At 42.7% G+C, this 23,266-nt stretch overlaps 3 protein-coding genes and 1 non-coding gene across 4 annotated transcripts; 1 reads left to right on the forward strand and 3 right to left on the reverse strand.

The window, feature by feature from the left end:
- Positions 1-10,583: 10,583 nt before the first annotated feature.
- On the forward strand, positions 10,584-10,690 carry LOC147950251 (small nucleolar RNA R71). The gene has a single exon (XR_015565053.1). It is a non-coding gene; the product is annotated as a small nucleolar RNA R71 (small nucleolar RNA).
- A 2,162-nt stretch (positions 10,691-12,852) lies between these two features.
- On the reverse strand, positions 12,853-15,848 carry LOC147950252 (uncharacterized). The gene is made up of 5 exons (XM_087512625.1): positions 15,449-15,848; positions 14,612-14,819; positions 13,648-14,336; positions 13,474-13,586; positions 12,853-13,359 (listed from the first exon to the last, which is right to left on the reverse strand). The coding sequence occupies exons 1-5, from the start codon at positions 15,846-15,848 to the stop codon at positions 12,853-12,855; spliced, it is 1,917 nt and encodes a 638-aa protein (XP_087368751.1).
- A 13-nt stretch (positions 15,849-15,861) lies between these two features.
- LOC147950253 (uncharacterized) lies at positions 15,862-16,293 on the reverse strand. The gene has a single exon (XM_087512628.1). The coding sequence runs from the start codon at positions 16,291-16,293 to the stop codon at positions 15,862-15,864; it is 432 nt and encodes a 143-aa protein (XP_087368754.1).
- A 6,133-nt stretch (positions 16,294-22,426) lies between these two features.
- On the reverse strand, positions 22,427-22,855 carry LOC104710010 (uncharacterized). Its single transcript, XM_010426539.2, has one exon. It carries the CDS (start codon positions 22,853-22,855, stop codon positions 22,427-22,429), a length of 429 nt encoding a protein of 142 aa, XP_010424841.2.
- Positions 22,856-23,266: the final 411 nt, after the last annotated feature.

Consider the following 23,266-nt stretch of genomic DNA (forward strand, 5'->3'; position numbering starts at 1 on the left):
TCCTTCGGGACAGATGGTCCTTCGGGACAGATGGTCCTTCGGGACAGATGGTCCTTCGGGACAGATGGTCCTTCGGGACAGATGGTCCTTCGGGACAGATGGTCCTTCGGGACAGATGGTCCTTCGGGACAGATGGTCCTTCGGGACAGATGGTCCTTCGGGACAGATGGTCCTTCGGGACAGATGGTCCTTCGGGACAGATGGTCCTTCGGGACAGATGGTCCTTCGGGACAGATGGTCCTTCGGGACAGATGGCCCTTCGGGACAGATGGCCCTTCGGGACAGATGGCCCTTCGGGACAGATGGCCCTTCGGGACAGATGGCCCTTCGGGACAGATGGCCCTTCGGGACAGATGGCCCTTCGGGACAGATGGCCCTTCGGGACAGATGGCCCTTCGGGACAGATGGCCCTTCGGGACAGATGGCCCTTCGGGACAGATGGCCCTTCGGGACAGATGGCCCTTCGGGACAGATGGCCCTTCGGGACAGATGGCCCTTCGGGACAGATGGCCCTTCGGGACAGATGGCCCTTCGGGACAGATGGCCCTTGTGGCATGTATATGATCCTTGTGTGGTCATGAGGTATTCTCGTAAGGGAATATGTGGTTGGTAGGACATTGAGATGTTTTACGCGAACCACGGAAAGGAAACCTCGATAGGGATAGGACTCAGACGTGTTCAGAATTATTTGGCATGCAGACTTAGGTCTGATGAGGAGCCAATAAAAACTCAAGGTTTAGGCCTATGAGTAAAGGAAAGTCCAAAAGTCGAGAGAAAATGACGCCTAGAGCGTGAGTCTATCGCCTTGGCTGATTGTTGTTCGAGATTCGAGGACGAATCTAGATTGGTGGGGGAGAATTGTAACACCTGTGAATCGGAATCCGGTTTGGGAGTTGCATAGGTCGATGCAGATGGTGCATCGGTCGATGCAGGTTCAATTTTCTGCGTTTTGACTTAAGTTAAACGCTGCGTTTTGGGTTAGGGAAAACCCTTAAGTCTTGTTTTTGTCTCATTAACCAGTTTTGGCCACTTTTGAGAGAGAACGAAAAAGAGAAAGAGTTTTTTGGGTGTTCTTGTGGAGATCTGTAGCTGGGATCGTTGTAGGAACTTCCTAGAAGTGTTTTCTTGCGTGTTTAAGGTTCAGAATCATCTTGGCAAAGGTAAGTGCAGGACCATTGCTTATCTAAGCTAGAGAACTCTCTAATTTGCTTGTTATGTGTTGTTAGACTTGTTACATTGTGATTTGGGACGTTAGGAAGCTTTCTTGTGGCTTGGGATCGAGTTTTGTGGTTGTAGGAACGAAGATCCGGGGAGAAGCTTCAAGGAAAAACACAATGCTCGGCATTGCATCGGTCGATGCATATCTTGGGTTTTCGTGTTATGTCGAGCACGCGTCAGTCAATGCAGTGAGAGTGTCGGTCGATGCAAGTGCATCGAGCATCGGTCGATGCAATCCTGTGTCGGTCGATGCATCCCCATGTGGTGTCGGTCGATGCATGTTGGTGTCGGTCGATACAGAGTCCTGGTTTGTCATTTGTTGTTTTTTGATTGTTGTTTGATGGTTAGAGATGACTCTATTGCTTGTGTGTATAGCCCAGTAGATGGGAGGATTGCCTTACTGAGTGTTTATTAAATACTCATGCATTGCAATATGTGTTTGTGGTGCAGGTAAAGGCAAAGTGTGGTCGTGGAATCAGGGTGATGAAGAGGAGGATGTTCTAGTTGTTCGCTTGGTTATCTGGCTTCTGTTAGGTTGCTAGAGTTGAGTCCTAGAATGTTGTTTAGGATTGCTCGTTCTCTGGTTTATGTTGTTTGGATCATTAGTTTATGATTTGGAATTAATATTGGCTATTTATATTTATTGGATTTTTATTGGTTATTAATAATTGATATTCTGCTGTTGGTTGTGATTGTGGTTAGGTGGGCTAGTGGGTATGGGGCCACTAGTTGTCGTTTATTATTATATTATATTTATTATTTATTATTTTAAAAAAAAACGGGTCGGGTCGTTTCATTCTTCCCGACTGAAGTGGGTGATGGCAAAAAAATGCCATAATACTCGATGATAGGAGTCACCAAGCTACCGATGCGTATCCTCTTATTCTTAGCCTCGTACATGTTCTTTCGTACCTGCTCAAACTCCTTAGAAAGCAAGAATCCAAAGTTAACATCGTGAGTTTGGTGGTATACCGGGGATGTCGGAGCATGCAGGAACCGACGAGACTGTGAAAGAACATCCACAACTCAGGTAGTTGCAATGTGCTAGTTTCAGCCCTAGCATAAATGGTGTTGCTCAAGAACTTAGCAGTGATTCGAAGGATTGGGTTGCGGATGCGGGTTTGCCTGGCTCCGCGGGAGACATAGTTCCCAGCTCCAATTAGTTCCCAAATATCGGTTAAGCTTCCGAGCTTCTCCATCTTGCATTGCTTGTTTAGAGGGAAACAAAAAATGTCATAAAGGTCGAGCATGGATATGGTGTAATGCTTTTTGAGCAGAAAGAAACTGATTGAACAATTCTCAGCTAACGTGTCAAGACCGTCAGACAAATCCACCTATACAGTGGCCAGAAACTCACGTGCAAGCCGCTTATGTAAGTCCCATGCCTTCCCAGCAAAAGAACCAAACCCCATGTTCCTCACCAACTCATCAAAATCAGCGACCATGGACATCCTCTCAAAAAGCTCTCGATCAGCAAACCGAGTCGGCTCCATCTTACACTAAGCCAGCAGTTTTAACCACTTAGCATCCTCATCATTCCAAACTTGGGTTAGTGGCTCGTCAGTAGGAGTCGCAGCCTCCTTATCACTGCAGCGTCTTTTAGGCATTATATGTAAAGAATGAGAAACTCAATATGTGAGAGGTTGGGAGTGAGGAAGTAAAGGTGCATTCTCAAAGAAAGTTCTAGCTTAAACAAATCTCCCTAACCGAAAATTCCCCTAATCATTTAGCATATGGTACCATCCCTATAGTAATTCAAGCTACAATAGCCAAAATTTAGGTTCGAGACATGCATATGATCAGTCACCCAATCAATTCGCAGGCCAAAAAGTTGAAACGATTTTGAGGACCAAAATTGAACCTAGAAATCGTCGAAATTCGAATTCAAGAATGGGAAATTGAAGGACTTACCTTACTTGATTTCGACTCTAACTATGGGAGTTTGAACGAAGGTGAAATCCGAGTGGATTAAATCCAAACCTCAACAAAATAATGAAAAAATCGATAGATAGAGAGGTGGATTTCGAAGTCCGGGTCAGCGAGAGGGAAGAGAGGAAGGAAGAAAAAGAAATTAGGTTTAATCCGGGCTTGGGCATGAATCGGGGTAACCCGGTTCAATTTAAGTCCAATAACCAGAGTAAACCGATTTCCTTCCTTTTTCTCTTATCCTTAAAATTTACTTACCTAGAACGAGGATCGGCTGATCCGGAAACAGATTGGCCGATCCTGAAATGGCTGAGGGACATTCTTTGAAAATAATTCGCATCTTCTGCGTTTCGAACTTGTCCCATGAAGACTCAATACCAACATGACCATCGGGTAGCTCCTAAAAGAAAACAAAACAAAACAAAACAAAACAAAGATCCTAAGGAAAAACATGCAAAGATAGGGGAAAACAGAGCTAACCCCATTAGGTTGCCTCCCATGAGCTCTTGTTTAAAGTCGCGAGCCTGACTGCTCTTGCTGCTCAAGCAGTGTGGTGATCCATCAGAGGGATGGTAGATTCCTCAGTGGGATCACGATCAGCAAGATATGGCTTTAGGCGTTGACCATTAACTGCAAACTCCTTCCCTTCTTAGTTCCAAAGAACAACGTTATGGCATGCAGACTTAGGTCTGATGAGGAGCCAGTAAAAACTCAAGGTTCAGGCCTATGAGTAAAGGAAAGTCCAAAAGTCGAGAGCAAATGACGCCTGGAGCGTGAGTCTATCGCCTAGAGGTGACCTTTTGTAGATCGGTCAGAGGAGTGCGGGCCGTGGAGACAGTTGCACGGGAGTCCTTGGCTGATGGTTGTTCGAGATTCGAGGACGAATCTAGATTGGTGGGGGAGAATTGTAACACCCGTGAACCAAAATCCCTGTTTGGGAGTTGCATCGGTCGATGCAGAGGGTGCATTGGTCGATGCAGGTTCAATTTTCTGCGTTTTGACTTCAGTTAAAAGCTGCGTTTTGGGTAAGGAAACCCTTAAGTCGGATTTGGCCGTTTTTGAGAGAAAACGAAAGAGAGAAAAGGTTCTTGGGTGTTCTTGAGTTTTTGGATGATTTGAGGCTGTTCCTGTCGAGATCTGTAGCTGGGATCATTGTAGGAGCTTCCTGGAAGTGTTTTCTTGCTTGTTTGAGGTTCAGATTCGTCTTGGAAAAGGTAAGTGCAGGACCATGGCTTATCTAAGCTAGAGAACTCTTTAATCTGCTTGTTGTGTGTTGTTGGACTTGTTAGATCGTTATTTGGGACGTTAGGAAGCTTTCTTGTGGCTTGGGATCGAATCTTGTGGTTGTAGGAACGAAGATCCGGTGAGAAGCTTCGGGGAAAACACGATGCTCGGCATTGCATCGATTGATGCATATCTTGCGTCGGTCGATGCAAGTGCGAGGATGGCACGTAAAACTTTAGGGTTTTCGTGTTATGTTGAGCATGCTTCGGTCGACGTAGTGCGAGTGTTCGTCGCTGCAAGTGTGACTTGCATCGGTTGATGCAACCATTGTGTCGGTCGATGCATCCCCAGTTGGTGTTTGGGGTCGGTCGATGCAGAGTCCTTGTTTGTTGTTTGTTAATTGTTGTTTGATAATTTAAAGATGACTCTATTGCTTGTGTGTATAGCCCAGTAGATGGGAGGATTGCCTTACTGAGTGTTTATTAAATACTCATGCATTGCAATATGTGTTTGTGGTGCAGGTAAAGGCAAAGTGTGATCGTGGAATCAGGGCGATGAAGAGGATGATGTTCTAGTGGTTCGCTTGGTTGTCTGGCTTCTGTTAGGTTGCTAGAGTTGAGTCCTAGAATGTTGTTAAGATTGCTGGTTCTCTGGTTTATGTTGTTTGGATCATTAGTTTATGATTTGGAATTAATATTTGTTATTTATATTTATTGGATATTTATTGGTTATTAATAATTGATATTCCGCTGTTGGTTGTGTTTGTGGTTAGGTGACTAGTGGGTATGGGCCCATTAGTTGTAGTTTATTATTATATTATATTTATATATTTATTATTTGTTATTTAAAAAAAAAACGGGTCAGGTCGTTTCAGAGACTTAGAGCTTAAATGGACCGAACCTTAGGGACCTGCTTCTTTAATTTCCTTTTTATTCCTCAATCCAACCCCAAATAATCATGCTAACCACCTATCTTTCAAAACCGATTCTATTAGCTAGTCCAAATAATTCTAAACTTAGCTAAAACAAGAGCCAGTTATTTGTCGTTCTCAATACTCTCAAGATTTCACAACCTATATCACAACAAAAAGGCCTCACTCAACAATTCACAACAAGGTTTGAAAGAAAGGTTTGGGTTCAAGGGTAGGGAAAAACAAATTGGGTTAAACGAAAATATTGGCAAAAAAGGAATGTTAACCCGAGTTTAGAGTTACCATGAGCAAGTATTCAAATTCCATAAACAAGACAATTGAAGTTCAGTTTAAGTCCAATAATATAGAGATGATTCAATGTTCAAGCAAGTGGAGGAAGCTTTCAAAAGATACAAGGTTTTAAACAAAGATTTTTTCAGTTTTTTCCAAAGATTGATCTAGCAACAATGAACTGTGATTAAGGGCTATAGCTTCAATCCTGAGGTTTGGCTTTAGAGAAGGTGGTTTTAATCATTGTCCCCTAAAATTCATATGCAACAATCCTATATGAAGCAATCTAGACTCAATCCTAATATGGAAATACAACTACATGAACACTCTTTTTTTTATATATTTTAAAAAAAAATCAAATTTTTTGGGTTTTTTATGCAAAGAGATGCAGACTCAAATGAATAAAGCTAGCATGCAAAAATTTGAAATAAGAAAATAAGAAAAGAAAACACAATGTTATATACATTCTCAGACCCTCCCCCAAACTTAAATTACACAGTCCCTTGTGTAAATAAAAATCTGAAAAAGAAATCTGAGAATCACACAAAATGAAACAAAATAAAATGCAATGGTAAAAATATTGGTTTCGATGAAAGTGGTACCTCATGGGTTGGTGAAGAAGGAGGTTGTGGCAGCCTCCATGCTCGCCAAGGTGTACCCAGGATCGTCACCGGCTTCAGCAGGCGCCGGGATTCGCTCATCAGAGAGCTCGATTATTCGCATGGACGATCTGCTCAGACCAGCATCCGAGGGATTGATAAAGTAAGGCAACGCGTAGCTCATCGGATAGGGCATCGGGTAGTATGATGGGTATGGTGGGAGAGGTCCGGAATGATCACCAGTATAGCCGCTCGCAGGGTGCATCGAGTACGGCATCGGATATTGCATCTGATATGTCGGAGGGAAAGGACCCGAGTGGTCACCCGGATGTGTGCTCAATGGTGGCATCGTGTACCCCATCGGGTTAGGTGTCGGATAGGCATCTGAGTGGCTTCTCCACGTTCTATCGGGTCTAGTGTCATCTTCCTCTGCTTGGGGCTCGTAAGATGATGCCCTGTGAGGCTCTGGAGGTGCCAATCCTCGGATACCTTCTAGTGGTCCGCTTCTCCCCATCCATGGTGGCACAAAGTCTATGTTCTCTCCTAGCCGGATTTTGGTGCACACGACGTTGGGAAGGATCAACTGAGTAGCTCCGACTCCTGGGCGAACGAAACTGACGAGCAACATATCATTTGGCTTCTCATAAACCAAAAATCTTGCCAATGTGAGGTAGTCGATGTCTAGCTATCTCGGCTCATGAACTACTTCTTTTAGGGGTACATCGCATGCTACCAAAATTGGTGTGACCAAACCTCCTATGGAGATCTCTCCAGCTCCCTCTCGCCTCTCGGTTTTCATTGCCCAAGATTTCAGATACAAGAAATGATCAAGCAAGACAAAGACCAAACTTGTATCCGCAACATCCCCTACTAGAGGTCTACCATCCCTAGCATTATCTAATACTCCACACAAGGCAATGTCTAGCAGTTGGAGCTCATGATCATTCACATTCCCAGTCTCCTTTCTAGCGAATAAGGTGCAAGCTAGAGACTTGTGAAAGTACCTCAAAACGGGACACCTTATTTTAGCGGATTTGGAGCTTGTAGATTGTAGGGGAGCTTGTCTCCTATTGTCAGCCATAGGGACTTCATCTCCTCCTTTCTTACTTCCATGTTCTCTCCACTCCCAGCCTTGAAACCATACAGCTCCTCCATCTCCTTGAAGGTGAGTCGATATTCCTTGTTGCGCACGGAGAAAGTGATGAACCCGATCCCCCCATCGGGTAGCAAGGTCGGGTGGTCTTCAAAATAGTGTAACCGCAGCGTGGAGTGGAAGTGAACCGTCTCCTCCTAATAAGCGTCGAGGTTAGTTCACATCATCTTGCCCAGGTGGCACATGTCGAAAATCTCTAGCGATCCCCAACTGCTTCATTGTTTCACGGTGAGGGTAGTGGGTTCCTACAAAGCTCATCTTGCGGAGGACTTTGAAGAGGTTTGCCGGAGTCTCCACGTCTTTTTGTTTCAGCCTCCGCGAAGCCAGGCGTGTGTGTTCTCTCTGCTCCTCCTCTCGGTCATGGCTCTCCTCCTCTATGTCTCGATCTTCCTCTTCTGCCGCTCTCTCAGCTACTTTATCAGCCTTTTTAGAGGCTGGTCTCTTCCCTTTTGCAACTGCATCTCTGCTTTTCAATTTGGATGTTTGGATCTCCTCCAGTTCTCCTCCATCTGCATCTGAATCGACCTCCATTGGGTCGGTGACGGTTCTCTCGGACGTTGACAGGTCCCTACGTCAAGGAGATCGGCGGATTGCAACCGCTACTGGACTAGGGGAGCGAACTCGGGTGTCTACTCGATCAGTTGCTCGAGAGCCGGCTCGGATGGTGGATCGGGTTAAGCATCGGGTTGGGGATTGGAAACGTCCATCCAACGGTTGGGAATTTGAAACGTCTCCTCCTCCTCGGGATTCAGGAGCATCGACGCCTTCACCTCCGGTTCTAGCAGCGACAGAGGTTGATCTTCTCCCCTTCTTTTGGTAGGTCTTCATCTTTGGTGCCATTGGTAGATCCTTGAAGGTAAAAACAGAGACTAAGCCGTGATTAATAGGGTTGGTCTACAAAGATTGAAAAGCTCAATTTCTAGGTAGAGAGAAGAAGTTTGGAAGACAAAGAGTTTTAGGGTTTAGAGAAAACTTATGAAGTTGTGAGGTTGAGGCTTCTTAAATAGAGAGGGTTGGCTTCTTGGGCTTCTCCGAAAGTGGGCTAGGGTTTTGTGGAATTCGGACTCCACTCGCCACCAGAGTGAGAACACGATCAGGCGCGTCGGGTACATATTAGAGTAGAGCCTCGGGTTCCACAATTTTTTTTTTTTAATATATGTAAATATGCAAAAATCAAAAATAAGATAAAATAAATAAAATAAAATTAAAAGAAAATAAAGGATACATTTGAGACTTACTCCCAAGTGAGCTTGTTTTAAGTCACTAAACTTGACTCTTCCTGCTCTTCAAGCATGGGTTTTAGGAGGGAGAGGTTAAGGAATCCTCTCCACTGTAGCAGGCTCATTTAATGGATTTTCCAGGTCTTGTCCAGGTTCCAAAGCAAATGTAGTGTTGACCTCTTTGTGATGCTTGAATCTTCTTTGCTTTTTCTTGGTGGAAAAGACATGACCATCAATGGTTGGCCTTTTAATTCCTTTTTTGATGCCAAATTCCATTTTGAAATGCTCCCCATGCTCAATTCTGATCTTGCATTGTTTCACATCAATCATTTCTCCTACTGTTGCCAAGAATGGTCTTCCTAGGATCAGTGGATCGTCTGGTTCCTAATCCATATAAAGGATCATGAAATCAGTAGGAACTTCCACTCTTCCAATCCTGAAAGGTAAGTTTTCCAAGATACCAATGGGGTGTCTGACCGTTCTATCAGCTAGAACCAAATACAGATTACTAGGTTTAAAACTGTTGAACCCCATTTTGTTGGCAACTGATAGTGGCATGATGCTGACTGAAGCTCCCAAATCGCACAAGCAGTTGTCGAAAATCTGAAATCCCATTGAACATGGAAATGTAAAAGAGCCAGGATCCTCCAATTTTATCTCAATTTGCAGTTCAGGATCTAAACACACTCCACTCCTCAGAATTGCATTACCAATCTCTTTTGACAGCTTCCTTAACTTCAATCTCCAGCTGAGCAGTCTCCTTGATGATTTCCTCTCGAAGTTCGTGTGGTGGCAAGAGCTTAGGAGGTGGGTATTTTCACTTGGACATATGCTCTGCAAGCGCCTCTAATTGGATGTCAAGAGCAGCTTTGAACCTTTCCTCTAATTCCCCTTCTTCAACTGTAGGCAGTTGAGGTTGATTTGTCATCTGAACGTCTACCCGATGGATTGTCTGATCATCATCATCGGGTATGTCATCGGGTTCAACCTGGGGTGGTTCATCGGTTTGTGATTCTCGAACAAGTGCTCGATCGTCAACTCGATCAGTCTCCTTGGGTGAAGGCTCGGGTTCATACTCGGATATGTAGTACTGATACTCATTCATCCCATAGTGATCAATATCCTCCCCATCTTGAACATCGCTGTCCTCAGTGAGGTAGTCCTCAAATTCATCATCAACAAAGTTGGCTTGGGCAGTGGCATAGTCCTTTGGGTTTTGAACAGCTTTACCTAGAAGCTGGTTGATTTTTGGTGGTGTTGGTGTGCTGTGCTGGCCTTCAAGGTATCGCAGCTTAGTGATGAGAGAGTCATACTTGGCAGTAAGGTCATTATACCCAGAATCGATCATGTTGCTCATCTTCGCGAATCGTTTGGCATTGTCCATTACAGCCGATGCTTGACTCTGTATCATCTGCTGAATTAGGCCGCGTAAGTCAGCTTCTTGAATATAGGTTCTGTGGGCCTTCCTGTTGTTGGAATCCAGGTGGTGCAATTGGTTGATTGTAATTACCAGAATATTGCGGCTTAGGAGCATAGCCTTGATTGTATTGAACAAAAGGCTTTTGCTGGCCCTGATTCCCTTGGACTGCGGATAGGTAGATTTGGTCTTGAGAATTTGCAACATTCGGGTGCGGTAGGACAGGTTCGGGTTTGGTTTGTAGTTGTTATACCCTTTGTTGTAACCTCCTTGGTTGTTGATGCAGTTCACATCCTCTATTTGAGCACTCTCCCCATCTTGTTGCTGAAACTGGTCTTCTTCTGAGATTGCATGGACATGCTGCTGCTGGTTGAGGAGCTTATCCAACTTGTCATTGAGGGCTTTCATGTTTCTCTTGTACTTGGCATCATCCTCTCCAGTAGAGCGTATAGTGCGATCATACTCCTCATTGTAATGCCCATCTGATTGAGCTAAGTTCTCCACTAGATCCCAAACTTCATCAACATCCTTGTTGAGGAAGTTCCCATTACTTGCGGTGTCCAGCAACATCCTCATCTTAGGGACTACACCTCGATATAATGTACTTAGCAATAAAGCATTGCTGAAGCCATGATGAGGGCATCTGCTGGTGTATCCCTTGAAACGCTCCCAAGCTTCACTAAATGTCTCATTGCTTTTCTGAACAAAGCTGGAGATGTCATTTTGGAGACTTGCGGTTTTGGGGTTGGAGAAGAATTTGACTAGAAACGCCTTCTTGCATGCTTCCCAAGTGGTGATGGACTCCTTGGGAAGTGATTTCTCCCATATGTGTGCTTTGTCACCCAAAGAGAATGGGAAAAGCCGGATTTTGAATCCATCTTCACTGACTCCATTTATCTTGGTTAGCCTGCAGAGCCTATCAAACTCATCTAGATGATCCAATGGGTCCTCCATTGGCAGTCCATGAAACTTGTTGCTTTGTATCATCTGGATGAGACTACTCTTTATCTCAAAGTTTTTGTTTTGGACAGCAGGTGGCACAATGCCATGTCTTTGAGTGTGAGTAGATGGAGCATCTCCTGCTCCTATGTTGGTCCTCTCTTGAGGAGCTGGTGGACCATTCTGATTACTCATGACCTCCTCAATTGTAGTTGGTTGTGGTTGCTGGACTTGTTGTTGACGTAGTAGCCTAGTTCTGTCGATGTTGTTGATGAAAGGACTCAAGTGTTGGCTACCTTTGGATCGTGTTTGCATGCACAATCATTTGACCGAGTGAGTACATGAGGGTCTACTCGATCCAGGTGATCGAGTGACGGGTCGGGTGGGTACTTGTGTGTACATGAAATGCAAAACAAACAAACATGAAAGTAAACAAGTCAGTAACGAAGCAACGTAGATAATATAACTTAATCTAGCAAGTTCTGAAATCTTAAACGTAGCAAATTAAATTCAACCAAATGGCAACGGCGCCAAATCGATAACAGGATTTTCACCCAGGATATCAATTCCCTATGCAGTTGTAGTACAAAGGGTTATCAATCCAAATGGTTGTTATGCTAGCAGATAAGATATGATCAGAACAAACAAGTCAAGCCAAGCAATAGTTGGGGTTTGATCGAACAATCCTAAAATAATTAAAAGAAGATAAATAAACAAGAACCACACGACCTAAGCATTCGATGCAAGCATTCGAGTACTGGATCGGGTGGAGTAATGGGGTAAAGAAGGAGAGAAAGAACAACTCGAAGGTGTACATGAAGCTGGTGATCGAGTACCAGTTCGGGTATGGGTCGAGTTATGAATAATAATGTAAACAATCAAAAAGCGAAAGCTCCTAAGGATAGGGTAATCGACTCCTAAATTATCCTGACCAGTATGGATGTCCTACATGCCTCAAGCAAATATTCCCTAGACAATGTATCTCTAAAATCTTGTTAAAACACTCTCGTGATAGAAACAATCAACCTTAATCACTCCCCTACCCAACTCTCGTTGGAGAAACATGACCAAAAAGGCAATATAAACCAATTCATTATTGTCAATAAACTCCTTACACATCTAATCTCTTAGGCTAAGTGAGTAAATCTCTAGCATTGATTGATTCAAGCATTTCAACTACATCTCTTGATGGCAAAACACCCTAGATCTAATCTCAACCTCTCGGTCGATTGATAGCATTAAAAACACCAATCTAAAAAGGAACTTATATAAAATAAACAACAGAGCTAAGACATTCTAACCGATCTAGAACACATAATAATCTATCCCATCCCTAGAAACTTTGTTTCACTACTCCGATCTCATTGCAGAAAACATAAAAACAAAGATAAGCGAAAATTGCATTGTATTGAAAAATAAGATAGAAGTAAGCATGCAAAGTAGAAATCTAAAAGTATAGCAAAGAAATGTAAAATAAATCCTAACAAAGTGGAAAAAGAGTTAGAGTCGCTCAAGATCTCTCTCAGAAGCTCTCGCTCTCTGTGTTGAGTGTCTGCGGCGTGCTAGGGCGAGAAGAAGAAGAGGGGGTTTATATATGGAAACCCTTTAACTCTAGCTGCCCAGTCCTGCCCGAGGGTCTGCTCGAGGCGGTGCTCGAGGATGTGGTCGGGTTACTCCTTGGATAGGTTTTCGGGTTGTTCTTCCTGCCCTTGGATCCTCTTCGATCGGGTTGAGGTTCGGACTGTTCTTCCTGCTCCATAGCTCCTTCGGGTACGCGCTCAGATTTGACCTTGTTTCTCCCCATTTTAGGCTCTAAAACACCTGTTTTCATCCAAAATGTGCAAATGCAAGAATGCAACACCCTAAATAGCCTAAATATGGATTCTTACAGTAAATGACCTAAAAATGCTAAGGTTAGGGTAAATATAATGCAGAATATGGACAAAAAAGGATGCTTAAAACATGTAAATTAGAGAGTTTTCAACGGCACCATAGGGCAGAACTTCCTTTATGAGGAAGGGTCCAGACCAGCTAGAACGTAGCTTGCCAGGAAAAATTTTCAATCGTGAGTCAAAAAGTAGAACCAAGTCATTAGCAGAAAAATTCTTAGGAACAATTTTCTTGTCATGCATTGCTTTAGTGCGTTTCTTGTAGATTTTGGTGCTCTCATATGCGTTCATGTGGATCTCATCAAGTTCATTCAGCTGGATCAGACGTCGTTCGGCTGTTATCTTAACATTGAAGTTCATCTGCTTCGTCGCCCAAAGTGAATTGTACTCAAATTCGACAGGTAGATGGCATGACTTCACGTAGACCAACTTGAATAGTGTGGTTTCAATAGGTCTCTTATAAGCAGGCCGGTAGGCCCATAACGCATCATCGAGTTTAGCAAGCCAACCTTTCCTTGTTGAGTTTAATCTCTTCTTCAAGATGCTTTTAATTTCACGGTTGGAGATCTCAACCTACCCACTAGTTTGAGGATGATATGGTGTGGCAACCTTGTGTGTTACTCCATGCTTTTTCAGAAGATTCTCGAAGAGTTTGTTGATAAAGTGAGTTCCACAATCGCTTTTTACCACCCGCGGAACACCAAACCTTGGGAAAATTATATGCTTGAACATCTTAAGAACCACCTTTGAATCATTGGTGGGGCTTGCCAATGCTTCGGCCCATTTGGAGACGTAGTCTACTGCCACAAGTATGTAGAGGTTGCCATAAGAAGGAGGAAAGGGTCCCATGAAGTCGATTGCCTTCGAGAATCTGTGGCATCTCGTTCCTCTTACTTATATTCCCACGTCGCTGGCAAGCATCACATCGAGAGAAAACATCGTGTGCATCATGGAACATAGTAGGCCACCAGAGGCCGACTTGAAGTACTTTGGTTGCAGTTTTGTACGTGGTGAAATGGCCTGCGTAGTTGGATGCATGACAGTGAAAAAGAATTCCAGGAACTTCTGATTCTGGAACACATCTTCTGTAAAGGCCATCGGCACAATGCTTGTAAAGGAAAGCTTCATCCCAGAAGTAGCGTTGCACATCCCGCAAAAAAAATTTCTTTGCATATCTAGTAAAGTTCAGAGGTTCCTCTGCAGCACACAAATAGTTTGCGATGTCAGCATACCATGGGGAGTCATCACCAATTTGTTGAAGAACCTTAGCGTCGGCTTTATCTTTGTAGCATTCCTCAAATGATGAGACTACATACACATTCTCCTCAGGTAGCCGGTCATCGATGGGGATATCTTCATCAACCCTTAGTCTAGAAAGGTGATCTGCAACTCCATTTTCCACTCTTTTCTTTTCCTTTATTTCAAGGTCGAATTCTTGCAGGAGAAGAATCCACCGTAATAACCTTGGTTTATCATCCTTTTCTGTCAGTAAATAGCGCAGTGCAGCGTGATCAGTGTGGACAATCACTTTAGAGCCGACCAGGTAGGATCTGAATTTCTCAAACGCAAAGACTATGGCGAATAGCTCTTTTTATGTCGTGGCATACTTGGTTTGTGCTCCATCGAGTGTCCAGCAAAATCACTTTCATCGCACATAACTTCAAAGGGCAGATTCCGATCGGGTGGTTGGACTACTGGAGCTGATATCAGTGCTTGCTAAATTGTGAGGAAGGCCTCTAGACACTCCACATTAAACTCAAACGAGATATCTTTACACAATAGTTGGGTGAGTGGCTTGGCAATTTTGGAAAAATCCTTTATAAACCGTCGATAGAATCCAGCATGGCCGAGGAAGCTACGTATATCTTTCACTGTTTTAGGCGGATGTGGACTGGACATCACCTCAATCTTGGCCTTGTCAACCTCTATCCCTTTCTCAGAAATCCGATGACCAAGAAAAATCCCATCGGTGACCATAAAATGGCATTTTTCCAATTCAGAACAAGGTGCTTGTCCACACAACGTTGAAGAACCTTGCACAGATTAGACAAACACAAAGAGAAAGATGAACCATAGACTAAGAAATCATCCATAAATACCTCCATGATATCCTCAATTAAGTCAGAAAAGATGGACCTCATGCAACACTGGAAGGTGGATGGGGCATTGCATAACCCAAAAGGCATCCGCCGATAAGCGAATGTGTCGTAAGGGCACGTGAATGTTGTCTTCTCCTGATCATCCGAGTGGATCGGAATTTGAAAGAAGCCAGAGTAGCCATCCAGAAAGCAGTAATAAGGGTGATTGGCTAAGTGTTCAAGCATTTGGTCAATGAATGGAATGGGAAAGTGATCCTTCCTAGTGGATGCATTGAACTTACGCTAGTCGATGCACATTCGTTGTTCTGTGACTGTTCTGGTGGGGATCAACTCATTCTTTTCATTTACAACTACCATCACCCCTCCTTTCTTTTGTATCACATGGACCAGACTCACCTAAGTGCTGTAGGAGATTGGGAAGATGGCTCCGACTCCCAACAGTTTGAGGATCTCCTTTTTCACCACCTCTTTTAAGTTTGGGTTCAACCTTCGTTGATGTTCTATAGACGATTTGGAAGGATCCTCAAGGTGAATGTGGTGAGAGCATAACTCTGGTGATATACCTGAATTGTCATCTAAGGAATAGCCTAAAGTTTTTCTATATTTTCTCAACTCACAGAGCAAGAGTGCGGTCTCAACATTATTCAGGTTAGAGTTAATAATTACCGGATATGTGGAGTTTGGTCCAAGATAAGCGTACATGAGCCCTTCTGGGAGTGTCTTTAAGTCCAATTTTGGAGCCTTGAGCTCGCTCCAGTCCTCCTGGTGTTCTTTGGTCTCAGAGCAGGTTTCGGGATCGACTGATCCAAAATCAGGAACGGTTGTTCCACTGCGCTTATCGGTAATTTCCGCAGAAGGAGCCGGATCGGTCAGTCCGATGTCGGGATCGGTCAGTCCAGCTTGCAAATTAACAAAAATGACTTTGCATTCCAAATTTGCTGCAGCATCAAGTGTTTCTGCCATCTTTACGGTCTCTTTAGTCAAGTACCCTAGCTACGGCAAGGTGCTCATTCGAACATACTTCTTCATAGATCTCATCTGTTATCTCTTCTATCGTGTCAATCCATAAGGTTTGGCCATCGATGGTGGGTTTCTTAGATACTCTCTCCAGATTGAATCTCAAGACCAAATCATCCATTTGCAAATCAATTTTGCCCTCTAGGTTTATCATTGCACCCGCAATGGCCAGGAAGGGTCTTCCAGGCATAATGGGTTCTTGAGATTCTTCGTCAAGTTTCAAAACAATGAAATCAGTAGGTATGTAGAAGTTCCCAATTTGCATTGGTAGGTTCTCCAATACCCCTTCTGGACATCGGGTAGAGCGATCAACTAGGACTAAGGTGACTTGGGTCGGCTTGAAGGCGTATAGTCCAAGTCGCGTTGCAACGTTGAGTGGCATGAAGCTCATGCTTGCCCCTAAGTCGCAGAGGCAGTTATTGAACTTAAAATCTCTTATTATGCAAGGCAGCGTAAATGGTCTTGGATCTCCACATTTTTCTAGCATTCGATTTTGGAGCATTGAACTGCATTCTTGCGTGAGATCATAACTCCTTTCTCCAAACTGTGCCTATCAGTGAAGATCTCCTTCATATAATTTTTAAGAGATGGAACCATCCGTACTACCTCGATGAAAGGGAGTCTGACCTGAAGCTCTCCTACTACTGATTTCAGCTTTTCGTATTCTCGCTCTTGTATCTTGGATTTACGACGTGTAGGGAAAGGAAGTTTGGGTACATATGGTTAGTATTTGCAGGGTTGCTCTTCTTTAGCAGTTTCTGTACCAGGTATTGCAATACCATCTGTAGCTTCGTTGGCAACCTTTTCAGAATCGCTATTCTGTTCTAGTATAGAGGATTGGCTAGTCTGGATACGGGATGGGTCAGTTCCTTCTTTCTGATGCGGTTCTTTCAGTTCTTTACCGCTTTGAAGGGTAATGACATTCAAGAATTCTTTTGGATTAGCCTCGTTCTTACCTGGAAGTGCCTTTACTCTCGCTGCAGATTGTGCCACTTGATTCTCTAAAACTCTCATGTGAGTGTTTAGCGTTTCTATTCTCCCATTCACCCATTCAGCTCTAAATACATGCTATCGATCTTGACATTCACCTCAGTAGCATTTTTCTTCTGATTTTCCATCAGTGCATGCATCATTTGTTCCAGTTTGCTTTCTTGTGGGGTTGTGGGTTGTGATGAATGTAACGCCCCTGAACCGTCCACATGGACGGACTAACCGCGGACCGGCCCGAAGGTCGTCTGAAACAAGTATTTTTGTGGTGGTGGTGATGAATGATGTATGGAATGATGACTTATGAATGAATGGATGGCAGGGTGTTTCAATTCCCCTTATGCAATTGTAGTATAAGAGGTGTCAATCCAATCTGAGTGTTTGTGATCAATCGAGATATGCATATGAGTCTAAGTCAAGCCAGATGTAAAGGTTGTTTGTCACTAACAATCCTATGATGAAATGTAAAATGCAGAAAGTAAAACTACAAGAACTAGGAGCTAAATGCAAATGGAACCGAATGAATATGATAATTATGAAGCTAAAACAGAAATAGAAACTATGATAATGCAAGTATTGAACTAATGCAAGGTAAGTAATAAACAGGATACTAAATGAATGCAACAGAAATGCAACTAGAGTGAAACAGGACAAACACAAATCATAAACACAAGTTCTGGGTTGGAACTCGAGCAAGCACTCGATCGAGTGCTGATCGAGTGCATGGTCGAGCTGGACAAATACGCAAAACAGAGCAACACAAGAAAAACAGAGCAATACCAAAAGAAAATCAAACAACGATCAAACAACAAGATTTAAGCTAAGAAATCAATAAACAAGGAAGGTCTTGAGGAGGGATTCATGGGCTGGACTATGATTGAGGTCATCTAACTTGTTCAACAAATCTCAAACAACTTGAGCTAATCTGTAGACATATATTTCTAAGACATGTTTAATCCACTCTCATGGCAAGAAACAATCAAACTCATGCATCTCTAGACTTGTTCTCACAAAGTAAAGAATCTACACAAACATGCATTAAGCAATATGTCAAAAATCAAACAAGACTTTTAATCTCTTAGCAAGCCTAATGATAGTCTCTAGATCTAGCCTTATCTATGCTCCTTAGACATTGGTATGATGCTAAGATGCTTGAGATCAGATCCTACCCTCTCATTTATAGGACCAGCATTAAGAACATCTAGCCTAGAAGAGATCTACAATAAACAAGCTTGACCAAATCAAACAACCCTCAAACACAACCCAGCCTAACCCATCCTCAAGATCCTAAGCAACTACTCACAAGAACACATGATGAACATAAAAGTCATAAACCCAGAAAATGATGAAACTTGCATGATTAGATAGATAAAGCAAAGATCAACAATATTGAAGAAGGAATCAAACACGAATTCTTAATATCTTGAAAGTTATGGAACCAACAAAATCCAAGAATTCTTTGTTTTTCTCCTTCAAGGAAGTACAAGATCTAAAATATTAAAGTGCAAAAAGAATAATTCCCAAAAAGGTAAAAACTAGGTTTTTGACTCTCTAAAAAGCTGGACTCTTTTGGGTGGCTGCAGGTACAAGCCCTTATATAGAAAAAGTAGTGGAAGCCCTAAAAACGCTAAAAGACAAAATAGCCAGGCGGCTCGACCAACTCGACCTGGTGCTCGGTCGAGTGACCGGACGAGTTGGCTCCTCTTGTGCTCCTCCCACTCGGTCGAGTTCCTCTCAGCACACAGTCGAGTGTCTGGTCGAGTGGGCAGTCGAGTTGGACTCCGGACCTTGGTTCTTCAGCCTTAGCTCTCTTGCTTTCTCCTCATGATTGCTTCACTTCTCCTCAGCATTGTTTCCATGCTCCTTAAGCTCCAAAATCACCTGCTTATGCATGAAAAGATGCAAATGCAATGCAACTAAACTCTAATGCAAGAACAGTCCTAAAGCTATGCAATAATGGTCAAAATGGATAGCAAAAGATGCAAAAGATGTGAATATATTAAGGGAAAACAGGGTAAAATATATGAACATCATCGTCACAATGATACAACTGCCTATGATTCGACCACGGTTCCACCAACGAATTAGGTTCTCCAGCCAGTCCACCAGCAGCCGTCTACCCGCTACGTACATCCCTTTGCAACCCTCGGTACGTACATGGCGTTGTGCTGGCCCGGACTAGACCATACCAGCTCCACTTGTCCGAAAATATATATGAAAATAATTGGATTTATTACTTATTATAATGTTTACAAATCAACAAAACACAAATTAAAAATAGTTGGATCTGTTTTGAATGCGAAAGCAAACGACCAAAGAAAACATAGATTTTGCAACACAATACGAAAACATCCTATCCGGTTCCTTAACCTCAACTTCTACCCACTTAATTTCCCTGCAAGAAAAACAATTGTGCTGAAGGGTGAGTAAATCACACATCTGGTTAGGAATATTACTTAGCTTACATAGTTGACATAAATCACACGTCTTCGTTTGACTTACTATTCAAAAGCTTCAAACAGTTAACAGAAATGATTTGGTCTACGAGTATAACATTTTGTATTTAATATGAGTCAGTTAGGTCCGTTAGAGCATGTCCACTACTGTTCTTATTGGGTTGTTCAACCAATTTATCTTTTTTTTTTGAAAAACCCAAAAAATTAGCCCATTAACTGAGAATTGTTGCTCTGAAGAGGAGGGGAAGCAATCCTAAATAAACGATATGTGGCTAATTTTGGTTGGATATTGATTAAATATAAAAGATAAAAAAAAATTCTTAGGTTGCAAATGGTTGTATGATTGAAGAGATTGAACCGCTTGAAAAAAATTATTCAACCAATTTTCACCATTTGTATTGAAAACGTTGAAGAGGTAATATTCAACTTTTTATTCAAGTTGAACATTTTCAACTTGTTCAACTACTATTCCTGGAGATGAATGAGTTGAATATTATTCAAGCCAATTTTGTTCAACCCATTTTTTTAATTTTTGTCAATTTTGAGTAACCATTTGCATTTCTTCTTTCTTTTCCCGACTATCTCTCACTTTCATCTCTCGATGAAACGGTGAATCGATTCAATTGATTGCTTTTTCCGGCATAAACACGTAAGTATATTTCTCCATTGCTCTGTTTATTTTCATTTCATTTTGTTTGATCTAGGTCAACTAAATCTGATCGAATTAATAGGGTTAAGCTCTTGGTGATGAGCGATGGTCTTCTTAGAGATGTTTGACTGATTTCTTTTTGGTTTGTTTGTGAATCGAAAGGAAATCAAAGATGTATCGGTTCGATAAGGATGTGAATCAGTGGAAGGAGAGAGGATTATCATGTGATAGAGCTCGTTGGTGAAGGCTCTTTTAGAAGGGTTTACAAAGGAAGACGGAAGTATACTGACCATGTAATAAATTGTTGGTTTATCCTCTTCATTATCAAATGCGCTACTTCACTCAGCTTATCATATATCTTAATTTGGTAATTATTATCGTGTTTTGTACTCGTTGGAACCCATCTTAACTGTTGCTTTTACGACTAACATGAATGCTACCTGGGAAAACGTTATGGCTACCTTAAGAGCTCAGAATTTCAGAAGGGTTTTAATCTAGAAGGTATGCTTTGTTTTGTATGACCAAGGTTTGTTTTGCTTGTTGTTGTTTACCATTGGAATGCCAGTTCTTGTGACTAATGCATTATCCCTTTTTGTAGCTTATTTGGAACAATCTGCATTCTTTTAACTATCTCTCCTCAACTTGCACATGTGCTTGGTCTATTGATGCTTTCTGTTTCAGTTTTAGTTGGTAAATCCTCTATGTACTATCATTTCTTCTAGAAATTTTCTTTATGCTAATCACTTTTGGTCATCTTTGCTTACTGTTACATCTGCTCACTCGGTTAAATCTCAAAAGCTGTTAAGAGCCATCGTCGAGTCCATCGTTGTTGATGTTGGAGTTCACCACTCTGATATTCTCTGTTGTCGTCAAAGGCGGTTGTTCTTCACCGTTGGTCATACTTGGTCTGTGCTCCATCAAGTGTCCTGCTTGCATAGTAAACAACATGTAGCTTATTATCTTTGCGCTGTCCCAAAACTTATCCAACAGCAAAATCACTTTTGTCGCACATAACTTCAAAGGGCAGATTCCGATCGGGTGGTTGGACTACTGGAGCTGATATCAGTGCTTGCTAAATTGTGAGGAAGGCCTCTAGAAACTCCACATTAAACTCAAACGAGATATCTTTACACAATAGCTGGGTGAGTGGCTTGGAAATTTTGGAAAAATCCTTTATAAAACCATCAATAGAATCCAGTATGGCCGAGGAAGCTACGTATATCTTTCACTGTTTTAGGTGGCTTTGGACTGGACATCACCTCAATCTTGGCCTTGTCAACCTCTATCCCTTTCTCAGAAATCCGATGACCAAGAAAAATCCCATCAGTGACCATAAAATGGCATTTTCCCAATTCAGAACAACGTGTTTGTCCACACAACGTTGAAGAAACTTGCACAGATTAGACAAACACAAAGATAAAGATGAACCATAGACTGAGAAATCATCCATAAATACCTCCATGATATCCTCAATTAAGTCAGAAAAGATGGACCTCATGCAACACTGGAAGGTAGATGGGGCATTGCATAACCCAAAAGGCATCCGTCGATAAGCGAATGTGTCGTAAGGGCACGTGAATGTTATCTTCTCCTGATCATCCGGGTGGATCAGAATTTGAAAGAAGCCAGAGTAGCCCTCCAGAAAGCAGTAATAAGGGTGATTGGCTAAGTGTTCAAGCATTTGGTCGATGAATTGAATGGGAAAGTGATCCTTCCTGGTGGCTGCATTGAACTTACGGTAGTCGATGCACATTCGTTGTCCTGTGACTGTTCTGGTGGGGATCAACTCATTCTTTTCATTTACAACTACCGTCACCCCTCCTCTCTTTAGTATCACATGGACCAGACTCACCTAAGTGCTGTAGGAGATTGGGAAGATGGCTCCGGCGCCCAACAGTTTGAGGATCTCCTTTTTCACCACCTCTTTTATGGTTGGGTTCAACCTTCGTTGATGTTCTATAGAAGATTTGGAAGGATCCTCAAGGTGAATGCGGTGAGAGCATAACTCTGGTGATATACCTGAATTGTCATCTAAGGAATAGCCTAAAGCTTTTCTATATTTTCTCAACTCGCAGAGCAAGAGTGCGGTCTCAACATTATTCAGGTTAGAGTTAATAATTACCGGATATGTGGAGTTTGGTCCAAGATAAGCGTACCTGAGCCCTTCTGGGAGTGTCTTTAAGTCCAATTTTGGAGCCTTGAGCTTGCTCCAGTCCTCCTGGTGTTCTTTGGTCTCAAAGCTGGTTTCGGGATCGACTGATCCAAAATCAGGAACAATTGTTCCATTGCGCTTATCGGTAATTTCCGCAGAAGGAGCCGGATCGGTCAGTGCGATGTTGGGATCGGTCAGTCCAGCTTGCAAATTAACAAAAAGGACTTTGCATTCCAAATTTGCTGCAGCATCAAGTGTTTCTGCCATCTTCACGGTCTCTTTAGTCAAGTACCCTAGCTACGACCAGGTGCTCATTCGAACATACTTCTTCAGAGATCTCATCTGCTATATCTTCTATGGTGTCAATCCATAAGGTTTGGCCATCGATGGTGGGTTTCTTAGCTACTCTCTCCAAATTGAATCTCAAGACCAAATCATCCATGTGCAAATCAATTTTGTCCTCTCGAACGTTTATCATTGCACCCGCAGTGGCCAGGAAGGGTCTTCCAAGCATAATGCGTTCTTGAGATTCTTCGTCAAGTTTCAAAACAATGAAATCAGTAGGTATGTAGAAGTTCCCAATTTGCATTGGTAGGTTCTCCAATACCCCTTCTGGATGTCGGGTAGAGCGATCAACTAGGACTAAGATTTTGACTTGGGTCGGCTTGAAGGAGTATAGTCCAAGTCGCGTTGCAACGCTGAGTGGCATCAGGCTCACGCTTGCCCCTAAGTCCAAGAGGCAATTATTGAACTTGAAATCTCCTATTATGCAAGGCAGCGTAAATGCTCTTGGATCTCCACATTTTGCTGGCATTCGATTTTGGAGCATTGAACTGCATTCTTGCGTGGATACATAACTCCTTTCTCCAAACTGAGCCTATCAGTGAAGATCTCCTTCACATACTTTTTAAGAGATGGAACCATCCGTACTACTTCGATGAAAGGGAGTCTGACCTGAAGCTCTCCTACTACTGATTTCAGCTTTTCGTATTCTCCCATTCACCCATTCAGCTCCGAATACATGCTATCGATCTTGACATTCACCTCAGTGGCATTTTTCTTCTGATTTTCCATCAGTGCATGCATCATTTGTTCCAGTTTGCTTTCTCTTGGGGCTGTG

This window comes from Camelina sativa, chromosome 1 (genome assembly GCF_030686135.1).
Source record: "Camelina sativa cultivar CO46 ecotype springtype chromosome 1, ASM3068613v1".
NCBI lineage: Eukaryota > Viridiplantae > Streptophyta > Magnoliopsida > Brassicales > Brassicaceae > Camelina > Camelina sativa.